This window comes from Oncorhynchus masou, chromosome 13, assembly GCF_036934945.1.
Source record: "Oncorhynchus masou masou isolate Uvic2021 chromosome 13, UVic_Omas_1.1, whole genome shotgun sequence".
NCBI classification, from domain to species: Eukaryota; Metazoa; Chordata; class Actinopteri; order Salmoniformes; family Salmonidae; genus Oncorhynchus; species Oncorhynchus masou.
The window spans coordinates 27,260,307-27,285,630 of NC_088224.1; the positions used below are offsets into that span (position 1 = coordinate 27,260,307).

A 25,324-nucleotide genomic window follows, 5' to 3' on the forward strand; every position below is an offset into this window, starting at 1 on the left:
ACACTGTGTGCGTGTGTGTGTGTGCGCGCTGCGGTCCCTGAGCTCCGTGACCTTCTGTCACAGGAATCGAGACGGCACATTGAGATCCTCCCATCTCTTTTCTTGACCTCTGACTTCTAACCCCAGCTGCTGCTGGCTACTGGCGGAGATACATAAACCTCAACCAAGTCCTCTAATCACCAGAGTAGGACTTTCTCCTTCCCTATTCTCTCTCGCTCGCTCACTCACGCCTCTCTAGTCTGTCTTGTTGTAACTAAAACAGGTTACAAATATCTTCTTAGGCACCACCATAGCAGACTGACAGTGGCATAAAAAAAATAAGTTTAATTCATGCTGTTCAACCAACTGCACCCTTTATAGTGTCATGAATGATGCTAGTGTGAGATGCTGAATGGATAAAACAACCGACATGGACCACTCCCTGTCTGGAATGAGTTAGAGATGGTACTAAACAGTGTAATGTTAGGAGAAGGATCAGTGCTGAGTAAACAGCAAGTAAAGAATCTGCAAACAGACTTTTAATCCCTCCCTCCTCTCTTCCTTCTCCCTACCCCCTCTCTCCCTTTCCCTCTTATCCCCTGCTCTCTCGCTCCCCACCTCCCTCTCTCCTTAACAGTGAGTCATGCATCTAAGCGACTGACCACAATGATCTCACAGACAGACATGGAAGAGGAACCCAACACTGACCGCTTCCGCCACACTCCTCTCTGCTACGGTTGGTTGGCTCAGCTGTGTCATATGACATAAGGCTGGCACAGACAGACATTAGCATGCTAAGCGCTAGCCTCATCTGCCTAGTCTCCTCCTCCCGTACCCTCTACATCTGCTAATTACCCACACAGACGCTTGCCCTAGCCTGGTCCAGATTCCAATTCCTATGACGGTCAGTGGCAATGAGCACTAAAGGCTGAACAGCACGAACACATCTGGGACCAGACTAGCCCAGTCCCTTCAACACAAACAATATAGCATAGCCCTCATCACCCCAAGGTCTTCAGGCCTCCAAACAGATCTGGATGGATCCCAGAGGGTGTGTTGTTCATTACCCAACCAATGCATTCCATTGGGTTTCATCACATCACTCTGGCTCGACTGGGAAACAAAAGACACCACAATTATGTGAAAGCTCAGTTTGTGGTTCCTGGAGAGAAGAAAAATGGAAAAAAGAAGGCGTTATTCATTCTTCCTTTCTTCCCCTCTAGGATAAACAAGCGTAGAGTTCCCACCAGCAACTCTTCCCTTCTGGGATACTGACCCAGCCAAGTTTATCAGGAAACCTCTGGAATAATGTGAAGCCAAACGACGCAGAGAAAACACAGACACTCACACGCTCTAATCTCGTTTAAACTTTAAGTACTTAAGGATGTGTAATGCACAGGTAAACAAATTGGTGGGTGCTGGGCTTAGTGGAGATTTAGACTGTAGTGTTGAGAGGACTCACATGAGAGATGAAACAAGAGAAGCCCCTTAAAATACCCAAGCTTCTGTGGGTGTAAGTTAGCTGCATAGAATACCACACACACAGGCTGAGGGGGGATGAGGCAGAGGCGATGTTTCTATTGGCAGTGAATCACAGAAACAGGATCACTTTCATGCAACTTCAAAAAGGGAGGTACAATACAATGTGGTTAATCCTCCATGGAGGATGTTTCTAGGAAGCAGGTCAAAGTAGATGGCTAACCATTGATCAAATGATGTCGTCTTCATGAGACGGTAAACCATAAGTCTAGCACCTTCAGTACTACTTCCTGTTACTGCTATGACTACTTCCTCTTCTTCAACTGGCATGCTAGCATGTAGTGGTAGTGATGCTCAGAGATCAGATCCTCCCTCTTCCTCCCTAAACCTTCAGATCCAGAGCCCTTAGTAAGGACTTGGGACTTTTCAAACAAAGACAAAGAACTCTGGGAAGTCAACCCAGGAATAGAGAAGAGGTTGGCTGTGTCACTTCTTATTTTGTAAGAAATATTCATGTGTTAAAAATTCCAAAACTGTCTATTCAATCAGCTAACACACAGTTCGGACAGAGAGTCGTACCCTAAGAGACCCTAAGAGTCCATCAAGTCAGTTGTACCCTAAGAGACGTCCATCAAGTCTCTTTCACAGTCCCAAAATCAAAAACGAGGTCCATGCAAGGCATAGTATTATATCGAGCCATGATTGTGTGTAACTTCCTGCCATCTCAAAATCACTCAAGCAATCAGCAAAATTAGCTTTAACAAAATCTCTCCTTACTGACCAAATAATAATCAAATAAATAAATCTACTCCTCTCCATTCCGAGAACATCTGGTGTTTGGGTTAAAGATAAGATGTTTCCATGGCACTGAACTCAGACAGGCTCTAAGAGAAACAGTGGAGAGAAAAGAACAGAGATATTAGATTTAGGTCTCAGTCTTTCTTACCACATGACACTAGCTAGAGGAGGCTTTAGCTGGAAGAAACTGATGTACCCGGTTCTTTATTAATGGCCCCGCCCCGGTGTGTCTCTTCATTTTCTATGCAGCTCCACCTGACGCTAGCTAGAGGAGGCTTTAGCTGGAAGAAACTGCAACCCACTATATCTGGAGGCGAGTAAAATATAACGAAAAGTCAAGGCTGCCACGGTTGCTGAGGCAACATATGTATGGGACGCCATTCCCTGGGTAAACGGCGCCAATCCTGTGTGACTATGTTCCTTTTTTAAACGAACAGCTCCACCAAGGTTACCATTATACCACAAGAGACCCACTGGGTGGTATTTCTAACATGTTAGATTAACTAAAGAGTGTGTACGTGCTGGCCTGTGTGTAATGTTATTAAGAATGGACTGTTAAGTCTTACGTGTATGAAAGTGTCAATTCATATTTTAAATCAATGTAGCTCGGTCCTTGAGTTACGGTCCATAATGTTCTGTATTACGTCATGTTTTATGTGGACTGCAGGGAGAGTCACGGCTGCGTAAGCAGCAGCTAATGGGAATCCTAGTAAAATACTACCAATACTAAAACTAAAACTGACTCACCAGTACACTAAGGATTCCACAGCTCTGAAGCAATAGACTGGTAGGAGTACATTATCCTGGCACGCCTTACCCCTCACAGCCTCCACAGGCACGCCAGGACCAGCCCAATGACATCATTACAGCACTATTAACACATGATCCTCACCTACCTTAGCTTGGGTGCCTGTCTGTTTCTGCTCGCCTGCCAATGCCTTATGGAATTGCTGGCATGATAGAGACTGGCCCCCTGGCTACGCCACTCTGGCCTGTACACAACATTACAAACTGTCATCAATGACTAATCATTCTCCTATTGAGAAACGTTCCAGCCAGGTAGAACGTGTGACTAATGGTGATCTGTCATCGGGTAGGTGTGGCATCATAATATTTGGAACTGTGTGTGTGTGTGTGTGTGTGTGTGTGTGTGTCTCAGAGGCATGTAGTCCAGCTCTGATAAGAGACCCATGGTTTTATCACCCGTTCAATCACCACAGGAAACAGTCTGTTTGGAGCACCCCTCTGCGCTGTGTGTGCATGGCCAATCCTTTGGCACACACACAAACGAACACGCACTGCAGGCTGTTTTGGGCTTTCAACACTAGGAATTGGCCTGGAGGCCATACTTGACACATTAAATGAGATCCAACGACAGACAGAGCTCTTCAGCCAGTGTGTGTGTGGCCAGAGTTGGGTACCTCATTCAGCAGCTGCAAGCCAAACAGAATAAACCAACAGGACGGGACATTATTGGGAATCCTCTTATTAACATTTGTCTCTTTGAAACCTGGGCTCAGATCAGCAAACAGATAACAGGCAGCTCTCTCAGCAAAACAGGCCTTTACAAATAGATGTCTGCAGTGGTGTAGACATGTTGCAAAACGGATGTTTTAGAGACACTTGTTTCACAGATGTTTGAATATTCCATATCCAGAAACATGACAATGTCAGTGATAAAACTGGACGTGAGAAGAAAAGTATTTTTCAACATGGTTGAGGAGGCCACCTCATCTAACAGGGCCGTTAGAGGGCGGTTACCCAGCCCACTGTAGTCTCTCCAGTGCTAACATTATCACTGATGGAGCTGAACTAGGGCATAAATACTGCGGTGCAGAGATGTTCCAAGGCATGAGGTGTTGGCAGGCTCAGTCTCTCTCTGCTATACTGCTGCCATCTCCGGCCAGGGAGCCAGTACATCACAACTTAATCCTCTGAGTGACAGAGTTCTCACACACCTGGCCCATGTACAGTACACACACACACACACACACAAAAACTAATCTATGCTCATACGCCTCTCAAATAAATCACTCACACACACACAGACAGACAGACTCATATGCTCACCCATTCTAAAAGGCACTCAGAAGCCCAACACATGATTCCTTAGCTAGATTGGTCTGGATTGAACGGGCTCGCGGGCTGAATCTGGCCCCCAGGGCGTAGTTTCCCCACCCCTGCTTTAGTCCCTCTCTTTTTCAAAAACAAATCAATGTGACACCTCAGCCTACATGTACAGCACAACTTCCTCTTGGAAATCAGTGTCAGCGAGTGGAGACGGCCAAGCAAGCGTGGGAGAAGCTGGTTGGAGAGCTGATCTCCGTGCCTGGTGACTCCGTGCCTGGTGAAATGCCATGGTTCTGTGAGTCAAGACTTTAAGGCTTGGTCAACACTAAGCCTGACTAAGGGCTCTTAAGGACTGAGGGATTCACAGAGGGAAACACTAAGGGAACCAAGGATTAGCTAAAAGGAGAAGGGATTGGATTTATCCTTTATTTTACCAGCGAAGTCACACTGAGATTGAAGTCTCTTTTTCAAGAGAGCCCTGGATGAGAGGTGGTAGTGAGAGGAGGTGGTAGTGAGAGGAGGTGGTAGTGTCTCTCTCCTGGTTGGAGATTCATAGCGGTGGGAGCAGAGCAGATGGCTCAGTCACACAGCACGGCTCTGGTTGGTGTTACAGTTCACCCCCATAGCTACAACTAGATCAACCCTCTGTAGTATCTGGTTTAAGCTGCTATGGCAGAATATTAACCCTGTAAAGAGAATATAGAGGTTAGACAAAGTAGTAGAGGGAATATCTACTGTCAATACCACTACCACCACACCAGTAGAAACACACTGGTTTGGGCCATACAGCACAAGTATAGGAAACTCCCTCATAGCAGATGTTCTGTTATAATCTCTCTCAACCCCTCCACTGCTTCTCTTTATGAGAATGACACTGAGTGTGTGTCATAAATCACAGGTCGTGTGGTGTTCTGGTTGTGAACCCCTTGGTTGTCAAACGATTTCCCAGATTGACTGGGGCTCATCCATCATCAGCGTGGACTAATTTCCTCCTTGCAGACTAGAAAACAAATACGTCAACCCCTGGCTCTGCACCTTTACAGCTCTGTGTGTGTGTGTGTGTGTGTGTGTGTGTGTGTGTGTGTGTGTGTGTGGTGTGCCTCTGGCTACAGTGTAACAGCAGCGGCCATCAGGCAGCGGGGCCCAGTTAGTGCACTTCCCCTGACCGGAACATTAACTTCTGGCTCAGTAGTCAGTACACCCACAGAGAGGAGCATGACTCCAGTCAAGTACTAGTTCTCTATTCCAGCCAAAAACGTCCTGTTGCTATTTGTTTTGCACACAGTTGCTTTTCCCAGTCGATGAGTCAGTCGCCCACACCTGATATTCTGTATGGTTTCAGCAGTGCTAGACATTCCTCCTAGCCTAAGTGGATAAACTGGTTGCAGGTGTCTTGCTATTCATAGACAGACGACAGGGCAGCGGTGGTAACAGGTTATCCTGTCAGTGCATCTACTCTTAAGAGTGGCCTGAAGCCTCACCAGCAGCATGTCAGAGAGCCGGGATGTAATAGAGGGAGGGCCAGGGCTGTGACATCAATGACCCAAAACAACACAAAAGGACTGGGTGGGAGCTGGCTGTGGCACACCTGTGATACCACAGCCTGGGGCACCAGCAGTTAACCAGCCCAATGTCAGGGTTAAATGATTCAAGTAGAGCCCAGAGAAACATCTATTACAGGGCCGTGTTCATTAGGGCACACAGTAGCAAAATGTTATACAACGGAAAAATAAGGAGCTTTCAGATAGTAGATCCTTGTTTCGGACCATTTTCTTCTATGTCATGGCTGAACATGACCCAGCTCTGCGTCAGACAGATTATGGCCAATCCGACTGGTATGAATTTCTTTAGGCTCCAGCATTGTTAAAAAAGGCTGACTTGGCAGAGCGCCTCAACATCAGATAATATACCAGACTAGGAGGGCAGTTCTGTGGCCAACAGAGGAACTTATGGGTAGTCAGACAGGATGGAGACACATTACCTAGCTATCACCCTGCACCTAAAGCAACAGAATGGGGAAACAGCTTGTTTAATGTGGCGAGTGAACTGAAATATTTCACTCCTTTGGGAAAATAAAAAGGCGATTTCCTGTTAAAAGGGAGGGGAAGGGGTGAGCCTACTCATTTGTTTAAGGTTACAAAAGGGACAGAAGTATGATAGTGTATTCCAAGAGAGAAAGAAGAAGTAGGGTGATAACAATGAGCTCCAGCTATGGTGCAACAAGCACATCAGATGATCCTTTATTCATTGTGTTTCTATCTGTTCCCATTCAAATAAACCAATTCAATAGGGTATCGTAGTCTTTACCTGTACTGTCTTCTTGATTCTGTGGGAGGGTCCAGGGTATTCAGGTGAATACAAGTCTGTCAGGAAGAGGGAGTTGATCAGTGTAGACTTCCCCAAACCAGATTCACCTAGAGAAAGAGGTGGGGGGGAGAGCGAGGGAGAGAAAGGGAGAGATTCATTTCAAAAGGTGTATTTCACACTGTACTGGACTTTCTAATCTTTGTTTTCACACTAGACAGTCACAACATGGCATCTCCAGATGTAGTCCTAAGCCCTGCACAATGTTTAGAATTCTTTAAAATGTTTCACATTCAAGCTTTTTCAAACAGGAAATCAATCCATCTGAGCTGCCTCGAGTGAAGTGACAAGCTTTAACACGAGATAGAGAGGAGAGAGACAGGCGAGGACGAGTGGGGCTGAATATCTTTCTTCCCAAGTCAAATTATTTTCCTGTCTGCATTTCAGGAATCTAAATCAGGGACTATGATAAGGAAAGCTTGAAAGGCTGGCATAGTCATCATACCTTTACAGCGACCGTCTCACCACAAACTAATTTAGGAAATTTGTCTTGGATAAAATAACAGCTCAATAATCTCTCATGGAAAGATTCAGATTTTCAGAAAACAATCCCAGGTGGCTCTAGGTAACGCAACACCATCAAAAGTATACATAGCAACGGTTGGCATAGGGACGGGGGGCCAATGAGAGAGGCTGAACAAAGGGAACAGTGTGATGGAACGGGGCGTGGCTGGAGACACATGCTGGGCTGGCACAGAGAACCGCAGCTCACTGCTGTGTGTGTGCGCATCGACCGTGCTGTTCAGCCCAGCATCGATCGACCACTCACTACTGCCAATTAACCAGCTACTAAACGCTTTGTGTGCACCACACAAAAGGAGAGCCCTCTTTCTCCCTCAAACCTTTTAGAAAGAGGTTCTCAACACACGGTAAATGTTTCCAGCCAGGGCTAGAGCCACACTGACCTCACAATGGAAATGTTTTAGCGGCCAGGCTGTTATGAGGAATGAGGTGGATATGATCATCCATGTGGGTATTTCTTCAGGATGCAAGACAGGATTTAGGACCTACTCCTCTCGCTGAGAGCTGGGTGGTGAAGGGGCGGGTTGTGGTCTTGTGAAAACAGCAAACTGAAATACGCCTGTCTTAAAAAAAATGGCAGCTTGCATTAGGGAAACTATAAACTGACAGAATGGCAGGCTCAAGCGGATACAGTGAGTTGGGATTCAGCACTCAATGTATGTAAAGCTGGTCCAGATACAGAGTCCGAAGCAGCAGCAATGATGAGCAGAGGAGGCTTAGCTCTGGTCACAACATTACACATCTCTCTTCCTGGGAGTATGGAGTGAGGAATAGAGGGCAGGAAGGGAATGCGAGGGATGGCGGGAGGAGAAAGAAGGATGGCAGGATGCCAGCAAACAAGTTGGCTAGTCAGACTACAGAGCCGGGTTTGCTTCTTTGCAGGAGAGGGAGAGATGAAGAAAGGACGGGGAAAAGGGTGAGGGAGGGATATAAGAGCTGATGTAGGTTATTCAGAGCTGGAGTTGCAGAATGTTAGCAGAGAGAGAGGCCTCTTAAATCCTTAAGTCATGGAAATGATAATAGGGGATATCCCTATACTGGGCTATAGCTGGGGCCTGGGAAGGGATCTCCCTAAGCTGGTAGTACAGGCCTGTAGCTGGGGCCTGGGAAGGGATCTCCCTAAGCTGGTAGTACAGGCCTGTAGCTGGGGCCTGGGAAGGGATCTCCCTAAGCTGGTAGTACAGGCCTGTAGCTGGGGCCTGGGAAGGGATCTCCCTAAGCTGGTAGTACAGGCCTGTAGCTGGGGCCTGGGAAGGGATCTCCCTACACTGGTAGTACAGGCCTGTAGCTGGGGCCTGGGAAGGGATCTCCCTAAACGGGGAGTACAGGCCTGTAGCTGGGGCCTGGGAAGGGATCTCCCTACACTGGTAGTACAGGCTTGTAGCTGGGGCCTGGGAAGGGATCTCCCTAAGCTGGTAGTACAGGCCTGTAGCTGGGGCCTGGGAAGGGATCTCCCTAAGCTGGTAGTACAGGCCTGTAGCTGGGGCCTGGGAAGGGATCTCCCTACACTGGTAGTACAGGCCTGTAGCTGGGGCCTGGGAAGGGACCTCCCTAAACGGGGAGTACAGGCCTGTAGCTGGGGCCTGGGAAGGGATCTCCCTACACTGGTAGTACAGGCCTGTAGCTGGGGCCTGGGAAGGGATCTCCCTACACTGGGATGGCATCATCAGCACTGGTATGGATGCTACTGGGAATATGGAGCCAGACCAAACTTCCGTTAACAGTAGTGGGTGAAGGGTCAGTCTCAGGGTCATACAGCTAGAAACGGAAGCGAAGCTGGTTTATGTGACCCGTCCTAGAAAGTAGAATTCATAAGTTCCACCAGACCAGAGCATGACCATGGCCCTCTCTCGGTGCAGTCCTGCCTGGCTCATCCCTGCCAGTGGCCCTACTCGGTCAGTGACCAGCCCAGCCAGCAGCACACTTCCTTTAAAGGAAATTTTCAGCAGCTGTGTAAACCATGGGGGCTTATTCAGAGGAGCTTTACACTGCTCTGCATGCAAGGAGATGAGGGGCTAGCTGGGGCTAGAAGGGGGAAGCAGGAAAAAGTTTGTATTTGAGAGGAGAGACAGTTCATTTGACGGTGCTGCCTTCTACTGCAGTGACACGGGGCAGGAAATAGTACACCGACTGGTGAAATGAAGAGTGGTTCTGTTCTGTTAGGAGGGGGACAGTAGCAACTGGCTGAGGTTATCATTCTGCTTATACTGTATTTAACGTGCAGGTAAAGTGTGTGTGTGTGTGTGTATTGAAAAAGGGGTTATTTCCCCTTCAAATACGGAATACATAAAAAATGTCTATAAAAACACGTCTGGCTACCACGTGACAATCTTTAAATATCTTGTGGCGAACGCATCAATTTCCTTTAGAAAGTCAGAGAGCGAGTCAAAACTCTGAAATCCTACGCGCTTATGTGAGGGACATAGTTTCCAGAGAAGATAAAAACCGAAATGCATTAAAAAGTATGTGTTAACCGAGGCACAATGAGCTGAACTAGGGTTTGCTGCGGTAGCCATTCTAGCCAAGATCAAGGTCAATCCTGGGCAAACGTGGTAAATCATTGGCAAATATTTACTTTTATAGATGGACGCAAACGTCCGACTGCTGCAGCCCACTGTCACTAACTTGGCTGCCGACAATCAGTTCTGACAGAGAGCTTTTCGCCTTTCGAACGCTTTGCTTCCAAGTTGAAACAGTTTGAGCATATATTAAGACAAAGTTGAGACGTTTTTGTTAATTTAGGTGTTTGGCAGGGTTGCATTTTCATTTTTGGGCTGTCGAAGTTTGGCAGCGAAAGTACGCCCAGGGCCTAAAATAAAACACTCGCCATATGCCAAACGTGGGTAGGTTTTGGCATCGGCGGGTAAGAATGTTGAATTCACCAGCCACGTTGGCGAGTGGTAACTCTCCTGGTGTGAGAATTTACTAAAAATGGTCAAGTATGGGCACAAGTGAGAGCTATAATTTATAGTTGTTTTCAAAGTATTTCTGCCATTTTGTTTAATATCAGGTAATGCACAAATAAATTTGAATCCTAAAGTTATTGCTATCCCACCTTGCACAGCAACACTGCCTGTCTGGAGGACAGTGCTGAAAAGTACTTTAGTAAAACTACTTAAGTATTTTTTGGGGGTATCTGTACTTTCCTTTTAATATTTTTGACTACTTTTATTTAAATATATTCCTAAAGAAAATGATGTACATTTTACTCCATACATTTTCCCTGACACCCAAAAGTAAGTTACATTTTGAATAGCTAGCAGGACAGGATAATGGGCAAATTCATGCACTTATCAAAAGAACATCCCCGGTCATCCTTATTGCCTCCAATCTGGTGGACTCACTAAACACAAATGCTTTGTTTGTAACTTATGTCGAAGTGCTCGAGAGTGCCCCTGGCTATCCTTAAATACATTGAAGGGTCATCAAGTTGTAGCAGCAATCTACCTCACCAAGCAAAGTGAGAAGAATAAGAGCACCACATTGAAGCTGCCCAGCAAAACCCGTTGGGGTGGTGTTGTCATCATGTTTGATAGTCTCCTGGAGGGGAAGGTGTCTCTCAAAGAAATGGCCTTATCACAGTCTGTCGATATGGACAGCCGCATCAAGAGGATCCTCCTGGATTATTTATTTTGGGAGAGAGTGGTAAGCAGCCTGAAACCTAAACCTATGCACAGATTGAGGGAGACAATGCCATCCTGTCTGATGTTCAGACTCTGCTTTCAGATATAAGAGAAGAAATCCGTACTGCCCTGCCCACTTCAGTTGCTCCAAGCAGAGGAAACAGCAGTTCTGAAATGCATCAAAAAGTGTGAAGTGTGCAGAGTACATGTTGGACCCCAAGTATGCTGGCAAGAGCATCCTGTCTGGTGCAGAGATCAACAAGGCCTATGCTTCATCACTCCCGTATCTCGCCACCTTGGCCTGGATGAGGGCAAGGTTCTTGGTACACTTCCAAGCAAGGGCTTTGGGATGGAGCTGCAATATGGCAGTCTTGCCAACATATCTCATCAGCCACCTGGTGGAAGGGACTTTGTGGAACTGAGACTCTTTCCCCTGTTGCCTCCACCATCCTCCAAATCCCACCAACATCAGCCACCTCAGCACGCAACAGGCTGACCAACACAAAGGTTGAAAAATTGGTGGCTATCAGGGCAAATGTTTGGCTTTTTGAGCCTGACAACAAGCCACCCTCAACAAGGTTGGAAAGTGACAGTGAAGATCATCCCATGTGAAGAAGAGTCATCTCATTTAATTACTCGTAACTAAATAAAAATATATATATTTCTATTGGAAGGATTTAATCATATTATTATTATTATTATTATTATTATTAAGGTACAGGGTTTATGTTTCTGTCTCCATATGATATGGCAAATATAATATTTCCAATGTAAAAATCTACATTTAAATGGTATTAATATTAATTTGCATATTTTTCCATTAATTCCCATATACAGTTGCAAGAAAAAGTATGTTTGGAATTACCTGGATTTCTGCATAAATTGGTCAAGAAATGTAATCTGATCTTAATCTAAGTCACAACAATACACAAACAGTATGCTTAAACTAAAAAAAACACACAAATAATGGTATTTGTCTATATTGAATACATATTTTAAAAACATTCACAGTGTAGGTTGGAAAAAGTATGTGAACCCCTAGGCTAATGACTTCTCCAACAGCTAATTGGGGTCAGGAGTCTCCTACCCTGGAGTCCAATCAATGAGACGACATTGGAGACGTTGGTTGGAGCTGCCCTGCAATATAAAAAAAAACACTGATTTTGCTATTCACATGAAGCATTACCTGATGTAAACCATGCCTCGAACTAAAGATAAAGCTGGAAAGGGTTAAAAAAGTATCTCTAAAAGCCTTGATGTTCATCAGTCCACTGTAAGACAAATGGTCTATTATTGAGAAAGTTCAGCAAAGTTGACTGCAAGAGCACAGTGCAGGAAGGCTCAATGAGGTTAAGAAGAATCCTAGAGCGTCAGCTAAAGACTTACAGAAATCTCTAGAACATACTAACATCTCTGTTGATGAGTCTATGATACCTAAAACACTAAACAAGAATGATGTTCCTGGGAGGACACCACAGAAGTAGCCACTGCTGTCCAAAAAACAACAACATTGCTGCACGTCTGCAGTTCGCAAAAGAGCACCTGGATGTTCCACAGCGCTACTGGCAAAATATTCTGTGGACAGATTAAACTAAAGTAGAGTTGTTTGGAACACACAACACTATGTGTGGAGAAAAATAGGAACAACACAACAACATCCAAACCTAATCACAATTGTAAAGTATGGTAGAGGTAGCATCATGGTTTGGGCTGCTTTTGACAGAAAAATGAATTCCCAAGTTTATCAAGACATTTTGCAGGAAAATGTTAGGCTATCTGTCCACCAATTGACGCAACAGGACAACGACCCAAAACACAGAAGTAAATCAACAGAATGGCTTCAAAAGAAGAAAATATGCCTTCTGGGGTGGCCCAGTCAGAGTCCTGACCTCAACCCCATTGAGATGCTGTGATAAGACCTCGAAATTGGTTCACACCAGACATCCCAAGAATATTTCTAAACTGAAATAATTTTGTAAAAAGGAATGGTACAAAATTCCTTCTGACCATTGTGCAGGTCTGATCCGCAACTATAGAAAACATTTGATTGAGGTTTTTGCTGCCAAAGGAGGGTCAACCGGTTCTTAAAACCTCTTGATACTCCCCATCCCGTATCCGGGATCGTGAATACAGCCTCAGGCTCATTAGCATAACGCAACGTTAATGAATTCTGAAAATCGCAAATGAAATGAAAATAATATGCCTGCTCTCAGGCTTAGCCTTTTCTTAACAACACTGTCATCTCAGATTTTCAAAATATGCTTTTGAACCATGGCAAATCAAGCATTTGTGTAAGAGTATTGCAAGCTAGCTTAGCATTTTGCGTAGCATTTAGCACGCAACATTTTCACAAAAACCAGATAACCAAATAAATAAAATCATTTACCTTTGAAGAGCTTCGGATGTTGTCAATGAGGAGACTCTCAGTTATATAGCAAATGTTCAGTTTTTCCTGAAATAATCTTTGTGTAGGAGAAATCGCTCCGTTGTGTACATCACATTTGGCTACCGAAACGAACCGAAAATTCAGTCACCAAAACGTCAAACTTTTTCCGAATTAACTCCATAATATCGACCAAAACATGGCAAACGTTGTTTAGAATCAATCCTCAAGGTGTTTTTTCACATATCTCTTCATTGATATGCAGTTCGTGGAAGCCTGCTTTCCCCTCAGAATCGCATGGAAAAATACCAGCAGCTGAAAATGACGCACCAATTTCGACGGAGGACACCGGGCGGACACCAGGAAAATGTAGTCTCTTATGGTCAATCTTCCAATGATATGCCTACAAATACGTCACAATGCTGCAGACACCTTGGGGAAACGACAGAAAGGGCAGGCTCATTCCTCTCGCATTCACAGCCATATAAGGAGACAATGGAAAACAGAGCCTCAAAAATCCTGCTCATTTCCTGGTTGCCGTTTCATCTTGGTTTTGCCTGTAGCTCCCGTTCTAGGGCACCCACAGACAATATCTTTGCAGTTCTGGAGTGTTTTCTTTCCAAAGCTATCAATTATATGCATAGTCGAGCATCTTTTTGTGACAAAATAGCTTGTTTAAAACGGGAACGTTTTTCATCCAAAAATGAAATTGCGCCCCCAGAGTTTCAAGGGTTCAGTGTGTTCAATAAAGACATAAAACGTATAATTGTTTGTGTGTTAGATTAAATCAGACTGATGGTTATGACCAAGATGAAGATCAGATTATGACCAATTTATGCAGAAAGAGAGGTAATTCCAAAGGGTTCAAACTTTTTTTTTGCCACTGTATTCCCGTTAATTTCCACATAATGTGTCCGCTCTCAATATTCCCCAAAATGTACAACCCTAGGGCAACTAAACTTTTTGTTTCTGGTATTTATTTTTAAATACTCAGGGTCACAGAATATTAAATTGAGCAATATACCACGTGTTGTTTTAGAAAAAATCTTAAGCATGCTCAGTTTGTCTTTCTTTGTGTATTTACGGAACACAAAAATATTTGGGCTGGTAGATTCTTTATTTTTAATCTACCTGCCATAGTGGATGGTATACAAAAATTTGCTTTACGCCCAGTCTACGAACATTCGTTGTGATTGGTCAACAGAGCTACTCCATGGAGTGGGAACTACGGACGGGATTCTTCAATGAAATGTTTGTCGTCGTTCAACATTTTTTTTTCACTTGAGAAATTCTGCACGAAACATCTTAGTTACATTCAAAGTCGGAAGTTAGCTTGGAGTCATTAAAACTCATTTTTCAACCACTCCACAAATTTCTTGTTAACAAACTATAGTTTTGGCTAGTTGTTTAGGACATCTACTTTACATGACAAGTAATTTTTCCAACAGTTGTTTATACTGATTATTTCACTTTATCACAATTCCAGTGGGTCAGATGTTTACATACACTAAGGTGACAATGCCTTTAAACAGCTTGGAAAATTCCAGAAAATTATGTCATGTCTTTAGAAGTTTCTGACAGGCTAATTGACATCATGAGTCAATTGGAGGTGAACCTGTGGATGTATTTCAAGGCTTACCTTCAAACTCAATGCCTCTTTGCTTGACATCATGGGAAAATCAAAACAAAAATCAGCCAAGACCTCAGACAAAAAAATGTAGACCTCCACAAGTCTGGTTAATCCTTGGGAGCAATTTCCAAAATGCCTGAAGGTACCACGTTCACAAACAATAGTACGCAAGTATAAACACCATGGGACAACGCAGCCGTCATACCGCTCAGGAAGGAGACGCGTTCTGTCTCCTAAAGATGAACGTACTTTGGTGCGAAAAGTGCAAATCAATCCCAGAATAACAGCAAAGGACCTTGTAAAGATGCTGGATGAAACAGGTACAAAAGTATCTATATCCACATTAAAACGAGTCCTATATCGACATAACCTGAAAGGCTGCTCAGCAAGGAAGAAGCCACTGCTGCAAAACCTCCATAAAAAAGCCAATCTAACAACTGCGGTTTGCAACTGCACATGGGGACAAAGCTTGTACTCTTTGGAGAAATGTTCTTTGGAGGAAAAAGGAGGAGGCTTGCAAGCCGAAGAACACTATCCCAAACGTGAAGCACGGGGGTGGCAGCATCATGTTGTGGAGGTGCTTTGCTGCAGGAGTGACTGGTGCACTTCCCAAAATAGATGGCATCATGAGCGGGGGAAATTATGTGGATATATTGAAGCAACATTTCAAGACATCAGTCAGGAAGTTAAAGCTTGGTCGCAAATGGGTCTACTAAATGGACAATGCCCCAAGCATACTTCCAAAGTTGTGGCAAAATGGCTTAAGGACAACAAAGTCAAAGTATTGGGGTGGCCATCACAATGCCCTAACCTCAATCCAATAGAGGATTTGTGGGCAGACCTGAAAAAGTGTGTGCGAGCAAGGAGGCCTACAAACCTGACTCAGTTCACCTTGTATCTGGAGCATCTGCGGATTCGATTACAGGCTCAAAATGGCCAGAAACAAAGAACCTTCTTCTGAAACCCGTCAGTCTATTCTTGTTCTGAGAAATGAAGGCAATTCCATGCGAGAAATTGCCAAGAAACTGAATATCTGGTACAACGTCGTGTACTACTTCCTTCACAGAACAGCGCAAACTGGTTCTCTGAGCCGCCTCTTCACTGTTGACGTTGAGACTGGTGTTGTGCGGGTACTATTCAATGAAATTGCCAGTTGAGGACTTGTGAGGCACCTGTTTCTCAAACTAGACACTCTAATGTACTTGTCCTCTTGCTCAGTTGTGCACCAGGGCCTCCCACTCCTCTTTCTATTCTGGTTAGAGCCAGTTTGCACTGTACTCTGGCCAAGAATTATGGAACAGAGAGAACAGTGGAGTGGAGAATGGCAGGGATGTAATGGTGCCTGCATCCTCCGTCTCTCTCTTTCCCTCCATCCCACTCTCCCTTCAGCTGTTCAGGCTCCAACTCTGGCTGCATGAATGGAATTACAGGAAACCTCCCACCCACAATCCAAAAGGCACACCACACTCACACAAACACACACCATGGAGGAAATAAACCCTGACTAGCCTCCATTGCTGAAGCACATTTGTTTAAAATATAGTTTCTTTGAGTCCCGCTTTACGTGCAAGGCAAGTTATCCTAACTCAAGAGAAAGCATCGCTAATGCATTTTAACAGCCAACTGCCAGCACTGTAGCACGATAAAGTTCCTGACTGAAATGTAATACTGCTGGACTGGAAGCATGAACGTCTATGGCAGACAGCCATATGTAGGCTATATTACATATCCACATACATTTCTTACACAGATGTGTTCACATCATTCAAACAGGGATGCATCCAAAATGGCACCCTATTCCCCACATACTACACAAAGTAGTGCAATACAGAGGGAAAAGGGTGCTATTTGGGACGCATGGAGCCTCTAACGGCAATTTTCATGCATTCTTCGCTGATTCATAAAGTAATATGCAAACAGCTTTTTACACAGCAGTAAATCCTCCAAATGTTTTCCCAGATAAATAACAGGTCATCTTTTCTGTTCTGTGGGGTCTCATTTAGAAAAAAGGACATAAAAATGAGGTCCAAATATCTCTACTCACCCACGACCATGAGAGTGAACTCGAAGCCTCTCTTGACGGACTTTCTGTACACTTGGTTTGGGAGATTGGCAAAGCCCACATAACCTTCCAGGAGCTTCTCTTGCTGTAAACAAAAACCAAACATGAATGCTCTTCCCAACTGTCCGGGCAGGTAACAACGCTAAACTAAAGACTGGATATACTGTTGACTTCGCCACAGTAGCTGTGATATCACTGGCCTATAAAAAAACTGTTTCAAAGTTAATGAATTGACAGGTACAGGATATCAAAAAATAGCAACATGTTAGGGCTGAGCGATATGGACAAAATATAATATCATAGTATTTAAAATTACAGTGTGACTTATGTTTTTTAATAATAAAAGTTGTAAATTTGCTTTAGTAGTGGGTGACCCTATGGTGGCAACACATACACTACCTGTCTAAAGTTTTAGAACACCTAATCATGCAAGGGTTTTTCTTTATTTTACTATTTTCTACATTGGAGAATAATAGTGAAGACATCAAAACTATGAAATAACATATGGAATTATGTAGTAACCAAAAAAAGGTGTTAAACAAATCAAAATATATTTTACATTTGAGATTCTTAAAAGTAGCCACCCTTTGCCTTGATGACAGCTTAGCGCACTCATGGCATTCTCTCAAACAGTTTCATGAGGTAATCACCTGGAATGCATTTCAATTAACAGGTGTGCCTTGTTGAAAGTTACTTTGTGGAATTGCTTTTCTTAATGCATTTGAGCCATCAGTTGTGTTGTGACAAGGCAGGGGTGGTATACGGAAGATGGCCCTATTTGGGAAAAGACCAAGTCCATGTTATGGCAAGAACAGCTCAAATAAGAAAAGAAAAATGACAGTCAATCATTACTTTAATACATGAAGGTCAGTCAATCCGGAACATTTCAACAACCTTGAAAGTTTCTTCCAAGTGTAGACGCAAAAAAAAAAATCATCAAGCACTATGATGAAACTGGCTCTCATGAAGACCGCCACAGGAAAGGAAGACCCAGAGTTACCTCTGCTGCAGAAGATATGTTCCTTAGAGTTACATACCTCGGAAATTTAAGCCCAAATAAATGCTTCAGAGTTCAAGTAAAAGACACATCTCAACATCAACTGCTCAAAGGAGACTGCATGAATCAGGCCTTCATGGTCAAATTGCTGCAAAAACCCCACAACTACAGGACACCAATAAGAGACTTGTTTGCGCCAAGAAACACGAGCAATGGACATTAGACCGGTGGAAATCTGTCCTTTGGTCTGGAATTGAAATTGGACATTTTTGGTTCCAACTGCTGTGTTTTTGTGAGATGTGGGTGAACAGATGATCTCTACATGTGTATTTCCCACCGTAAAGCATGGAGGAAGTGGTGTGATGGTGCTTGCTGGTGACACGGTCTGTGATTCGTATAGAATTCAAGGCACACTTAACCACAGCATTCTGTAGCGATACACCATCCCATCTGGTTTGGACATAGTGGGACAATAATTTGTTTTTCAACAGGACAATGACCCAACACACCTCCAGGCTGTGTAAGGGCTATTAGACCAAGAAGGAGAGTGATGGACTGCTCAGATGACCTGGCCTCCACAATCACCTGACCTCAACCAAATTGAGATGGTTTGGGATGAGTCAGACTGCAGAGTGAAGGAAAAGCTGCCAACAAGTGCTCAGCGTATGTGGGAACTCCTTCAAGACTGTTGGAAAAGCATTCTAGGTGAAGCTGGTTGAGAGAATACCAAGAGTGTGCAAAGCTGGCAAAGGGTGGCTATTTGAAGAATCTCAAATATATTTTGATTTGTAGCATGGTTATTACTACATGATTCCATGTGTTATTTCATAGTTTTGAGGTCTTCACTATTATTCTACAATGTAGAAAATAGTACAAAAATGTGTAGGTGTTCTAAAACTTTTTACCAGTAGTGTACATTGTAACTGATTTTAATGGGTATTTCTCCATACTGATTGTTTTATGCTGTTCCATTCAACCAAAAATAATGTTTAGCATTTATCCATTTCCTAAACTCATTTGAGATAATTTCCACACTGCCAGGTAGGGCTGCACGTTACGGGCAAACAATCTAAGCCTTATTTTTAACCAAATGTAGCAATTGCGATTTGACTTGCAATTTCGAGCAACACACTTGGGTGAACTGTTGGAATAATGGAAATTGAATGATTATTATAATTCTATAGTTAGAATATAATAGTGGGCACTTTGAATACAGTGTTGTTTAACATGACAACGAATTAAAATGCCTGGGGGATGGTATTGTGACACGATAGGAAACAAAGTGTTGTGTTTCCTAGGGGATCTATATTCTTTGACTACATTGAATGTTCGCTCTTAGCTACTTCATCTCGCTAGCTAACATACTCATGCTTTGCGTATTCCTCTTTGATTTAGAAGATACTGTTGCACAAACATGCTGATTTAGGTCTACACAAATCACTGGTATTACCAAGCTGTATAGCTAGTTCCGTATGCTATGACTCAGTACGTTTATTATAGCTAGCCAGCTAGCTAGCGATTAGCAACTAACAAGATTTAGGCCCAACTTGCTAAAACAAACTAGCTGTTTGCAGATGTAAGAAACAAACTAATAGTGTAATTATAGAACGCTAATGGATTTATATTAAGTAAAGTGAAAACAGCATCGTTGTGATCAACATTGTTGTATTGACCATGCAGATTGAACGTAAGTGTATCGTGGTTGACGAACATGCGCTCCTGGGGTGACAGGGGGCAGGGCTAGATCTGTGTGGAAAGTAGCATGGAGAGAGACGGAGAGAGATGAAAAAAGCTTCGACTATGTACAGACAAGGTGAGCATAACCCTGCTATTGAAAAAGGCCGCCGTAGGCAGACCTGGCTCTCGAGAGAAGACAGGCTATGTACACACTGCCCACAAAATGAGGTGGAAACTGAGCTGCACTTCCTAACCTCCTGCCAAATGTATGACCAGATTGGAGACACATATTCCCTTCAGATTACACAGATCCACAAAGAATTAGACAACAAACCCGATTTTGATCAACTCCCATATCTACTGGGTGAAATACCACAGTGTGCCATCACAGCAGCAAGATGTGACCTGTTGCCACAAGAAAAGGTCAACCAGTGAAAAACAAACACAACCCATCTTTATGCTTATATATTTTCCCTTTTGTACTTTAACCATTTGTACATCGTTACAAAACTTCAAATATATACACATATGACATTTGTAATATCTTTATTATTTTGGAACTTCTGTGAGTGGAATGTTTACTGTTCATTCTTATTGTTTATTTCACTTTTGTATATTATCTACCTCACTTGCTTTGGCAATGTTAACATGTTTCCCATAGCAATAAAGCCCCTTGAATTGAGATGACTCAAGTAGCTGAGTAACCTATAAAAATGGATGTTACACACGGCGTATCATATTTAACAAACCAAACATTCAAATACCGTTATAGAAGGTAAATTATAAACCCAAACCTGTCTGTGTATCAATACCGGTATATAGTCAAATACGGTATACCGCCCAGCCCTACAACATGGACCCAATCATTCATCAGATAATCGATTGAATTCATATGCCCAATCTAACATTCTCATCTCCTAACATCATCAAATAAGTAAATATTATAGCCTAAAGGTATGGTACAGTGGACTAACGCTAGGCCATCAATCTCAATAATACTTACAGCTTAGTTGGAGAGTATAGATCAGGATGGTTGATAGTGAGGTGGTGGTGGAAGAGGGGAGATGCAGAATGATTCACAGTCCGCGGTAAACAGGACGAGCACCACACCATAAAGGAAAGAAATGAGAAATACAGTAAATCAGCTGACACAGACAAATGAGTCCACCATTCATCATGTGTCAGAATAACACATTCATGTCTGCCTGCAGATAAAAGCCCAGAAGGACTAACTCTTTGACGCCGTTTCAATGTGCAAGTGCCATCATGACCAAGAAATATGCCTACTCATTTTGTAGTCAGAAAGGCATAGCTTCTGAGGTACAGTTTAACTTACTTGTGTAACTTCTAGCCTTTACAGTGTACTGATAGGTCTTGCTATTAAATTTTTCCTATAGCACTCAATCAGATAAGATGATTGGCAGTGGTATGCATACTTTGTTTGCTTGGTTAATGCTAGTTCCTGCATCTTTCACCAAAAATTCAATTCGATCCGCCGAAGGTATGAAAAAGTATTTTCTCACTCAGTTTCTTCATTCTACTTGAAGGGATTTCACCTGTTTTATAGGGCTAGGTTATTTGTCGTCAAACCCATGCATAAACGTCTCAGATATCCTTTTGTGTGTGTGTATGTATGTATATAGCTCTCGGAGGGTGAACAACACAGATGAATCAAGATTTACGAGCAGTCTAGTCTGGAACGGGGTTGTAGCCTCAGCTTCTTTTACAGCTCTCTGGCTGCCAGTAAAGTGACATGAGAGCTCACATGAGTCTTTCCCTAAATAGGATAGCAGCCATTACTGAGGAGGAGTGTGGAGTCAGCAGCCAAACAATGTTCTCAGTTCAGAGAAGAAAAATCATGTACTTGCCAACTGTAATGACAAACAAGTTAGGCTAAAGCAATAAGACAGCAAATGTATACTTATAATTCAGCATCAACCTATTTAGCATTCAAATGGCCTAATCCTCAATCCTACAACCCACTTGAGCTTCAGTTTGAGGAGTTACAATTAACTCAAACTTCCTACAGCTTTTTAGATCTGTATAGGAGAGCTGTCATTGGTTAATCCAGGAGTTTAGAGGTGTTGATACATCATTTCAGAGACTGATGTGAAAATAAAATCCTATTGGCTACAAACCCAGTCATGTAATCTCATTGGCTGACAGCCCCGCGGGCCTCTTCCCACAGCTTTCAGTGTTGGAGAGACTGAAGAACGGCAGATAATCCTGAGTCAGTAGCTAGAGTCAGTCCTCACACTGACAAACAGCAGATTCCTATAATGTTGTCTCCCCAAAATCGTAAAGCCACCAATAGGGTGGCAAGAATTTAAGCATTCACTCAGGCTATCCCAGACCCTGAAAGTTTGGGCAAAAATAGTGATTATTAAGCGGAGGAGAAATTGTTGGCGATAAAGCACAACTCATAGCAAGAGGCTGTTCCTTCCAGCAGCTTCAGACAGATAGCCAATGAGCTGAAAAACTATTAACGAACCACTTCCACAGAGGATCTGCCCCACCAAGCCTTCACTCAAGCTCATTGTCTTTGAGGGTTTCAATGTTCAAATGCCAGGTGTGTGTGTGTGGGGGGGGTGGGGGGGGTGTGTAGAAGTAGACAGATGTAGCATGCATCACCGCCCAAGCCACTTCCTCCTGATGTTATGTCTGTCAGTCTGCTCTGGAGCAGAAGCGTCTGTCACGTACACAGTACGACTGTCAGTGGTGCCTGTCGCTGATCAGACACTTCATGGCAACCACAGCACATAGCTGAGACAGCAGCATCATGATCATTACGCTCATCTCTTAGCTAGCTCCCACTGAGGAGAGAAACGTTTGATGTGCACTTCAGAGCCTTCCCTACTTTTCCACTAGTCCAAGGGTACGGTCATAAAAGTTAACATCAGCTTATGAAACATATGCTACATCTACTGCAACTTCCTGACTCATAGCAGGCATAAGCAGCTTGTTGAAATTTACTTAAGTCAGTCAGGTATTTTTCAAGGCAACACCCATGACATATTTCTAATACCATTGTCAAGGTTGGAGAGAGGGCCCAGCGTGGTGGACATCTGTGTCTTGGATGTTCACCTCAACCTTTACACAGTGGCTTTAACAAATTCCACTACATACCGCCAGGAAAGCAGCTTTGCTTCCTCCTTTAGGCCCTACCACCACTCTTGGCCACTGCTTCTCAATGCATCGATACAGTAGGTGTCCGCTCTCATTGCTACATGCTCCCTTCAAGCAGAGTAGATGAGTTATTCTTCTTTGCTGGTGTTTGGTAAACTGCCGGAAGAGAAGTGGTGGGATTGAGGCTAGTCTGCCTCAGAGAGCCTGAGGTTAGAAAGAGGAGTGTTCAGCTAACCCCAGAGCAAGGCCGAGCACAGTACAATGATGTCGTCTTGCAAATACTAGAGGAGGATACACGGCAGAGAATGTTGCTCTACTTCAGAAAGTCTGACCCCTCCCACGACCTTTCTTCATTTTCCCAGATCGTTCTTTATCAGATTAATAGTTTTGTAAACCTCTCCAGAGTCTGTCTGTGTCTGCCACACATCCTTTAGTGTTATAATCAGTCAATTATTATTACTAAACTGTAATTTAGGAATAATGTTAAGTCTGAGTAAAACAGTCCTGAGAGTGAGGTGAAGAACAATCAGTGGTCTACATGGAAAGCTGATCAACTCTCCCTTCACTACATACCCAGTTCATCTGAGACCAAATTCCAATTCTCTCCAAATGAGTGTCTACCGTATTTCACACACCAATCCAATGCTTTTAAGTCATTGAAGGAGAGTGAACAAATAAACTACACCAAGATGGGGAATCATCCAAAATGGGACTTTTATGGGCACCTAAACAAACTCTGCCCAGGCTATGGGCTGTCTTAGTCAGCTGTGTCATCAGACATCCTGGCATTCCCAGGCCCCACAAAAAGTTTGAACAATTGCTGTCATTATTGGTACTAAGACAATTGAGAGAGAAGGTGGAAAACAATTTATTTACTCAAACGAAAGTAATAACATTGCATGCATTCCATAGGGACTAGAGAGAACATTCACATGGTCTGTCAGTAGGTAGACTGTTGGGTTTGAATGGCTAGGGTGAGGATCAATGCCGGTCTCTATACTCACAGCAAACCATTTCATGACAGATTCTACAGCTACAGGTCACAGAGGAATAACTGACAGGCAGAGTCACTCAGTAAGAGCATCCACCATGCATTTACAACATTATTACCACAGTATTAATCCAGTCTCATGTGAACCAATGCAGGACTTCGTTTTCTAAAGGAGATATTGCAATCCAAGTAAAACATAGATGGGTTTTTGATTGACATTTTGACAGACAAACGAATGATGACGTATCTTGCTAGGTGTTCTTGAGGAAGTTTTGGTTCATAACAACTTTGCTCCAGGTTTACCCCGCATTGATTCAATCCACTTTAATTAACTAATGACTAGTTATGTGATCAACACTGCCAGTTTCTGACATCTGAAACTAAGCAAGCTTCGTCGACTTTCTGGAATAGCAGCCATTCACAGCTTAGAAAGCGACGTCAACTATTCCATTACAACCTACCTAGCTAGTAGTAAAAGGTTTTTATAACGTAATTGTTCTCTGCGCTAGTACGTAACGTAACTATTTATGGGGGGGGGGGGTTGCCAACTTATCACAACTAGCATCTGACGAAGTAACTAAACTCATTTGACATTCTTCACACAGCATATTATTTAGCCAGTAATGAACTGCTCTGACTGCATCTCAACATGTTAACGATAGGTAGCTAATGTTAGCTGGTACTGTACTAGCCGCCTGTGTGCCAGGTAACAAAGCCACTCAGTCGAAAAAAAACAACAAAGGAAATGCCAAAGTAACGTAACTCGCGGCCATTCTCCAGCGGTGTGTGAATGTATTTCAATGAGCCAACTATCGTTTTTCTAGCTAGGTAACGAGTTAGCCAATTCTGACAAAGTTATTTAGTAACAACTCAGAGGACGCAAATAAACAATAGCAAAAGTTCCCGAATGAATTAAAACGGACAGAGTAAGAGAACTCACCCATAATATTGCCGTTCCGATGCACCTCACTAACCGATCTTGCACCGTTCGACATTCCCTTTCACGTACTCACCGGAGACCACAAAACTGTAAAGGTCGTACCCAACTTATTTCGCGTAATGTCAAAAATGTCCACTGTCTGCTGCATGTGGTGGATACATAGAAATAGATAGAGGACTCTAGTCCCCAAAATACTTCGTTTTCGCTGAGTTTTTATGGTGAACGACACGCAAGTGTCTTGTCGCCACCAACTGGACAAGGGTGAAAATAAATCACAAAATGCAACTAAATTCCATACAGGGAAGGGAAAAATTACATTAATCCACACAAACTACAAAATAAAAGATATTCCCACTCAAATCAAATGTTATTGGTTGCATACACATATTTATCAGGTTTTGTTGCTTGTGTTCCTAGCTCCAACAGTGCAGTAATATCGAGCAATAAGTCCGAAGTGTGTGTGTGTGTGTATATATATATATGTATATATATATATATATATATATATATATATATATATATATATACATACATACATACATACATACATACATACATACACTACAGTTCAAAAGTTAGGGGTCACTTAGAAATGTACTTTCCAGAAACTCAACTAGTCTTAAGAAGGCAAGTTTTGTTACTTGTTTAATCAGCACAACCGTTTTCAGCTGTGCTAACATAAT

At 43.2% G+C, this 25,324-nt stretch overlaps 1 protein-coding gene across 4 annotated transcripts in view; it reads right to left on the bottom strand.

The window, feature by feature from the left end:
* Window positions 1-24,849, bottom strand: part of LOC135552030 (septin-7) — a 41,664-nt gene extending 16,815 nt beyond the window's left edge. For 2 of the 4 annotated variants that reach the window (XM_064983389.1, XM_064983388.1), the window contains exons 1-3: window positions 19,919-19,954; window positions 16,893-16,995; window positions 6,634-6,740 (exon numbers count right to left, since the gene is read on the bottom strand). In XM_064983389.1, the coding sequence (XP_064839461.1) occupies window positions 6,634-6,740; window positions 16,893-16,995; window positions 19,919-19,939 (231 nt within the window). In that variant the 5' untranslated portion in view covers window positions 19,940-19,954. Of the gene's footprint in view, window positions 1-6,633; window positions 6,741-16,892; window positions 16,996-19,918; window positions 19,955-24,330; window positions 24,333-24,641 lie in introns of those variants that run through there. The other 2 variants (XM_064983391.1, XM_064983390.1) reach the window with 2 other exon arrangements.
* Window positions 24,850-25,324: the final 475 nt, after the last annotated feature.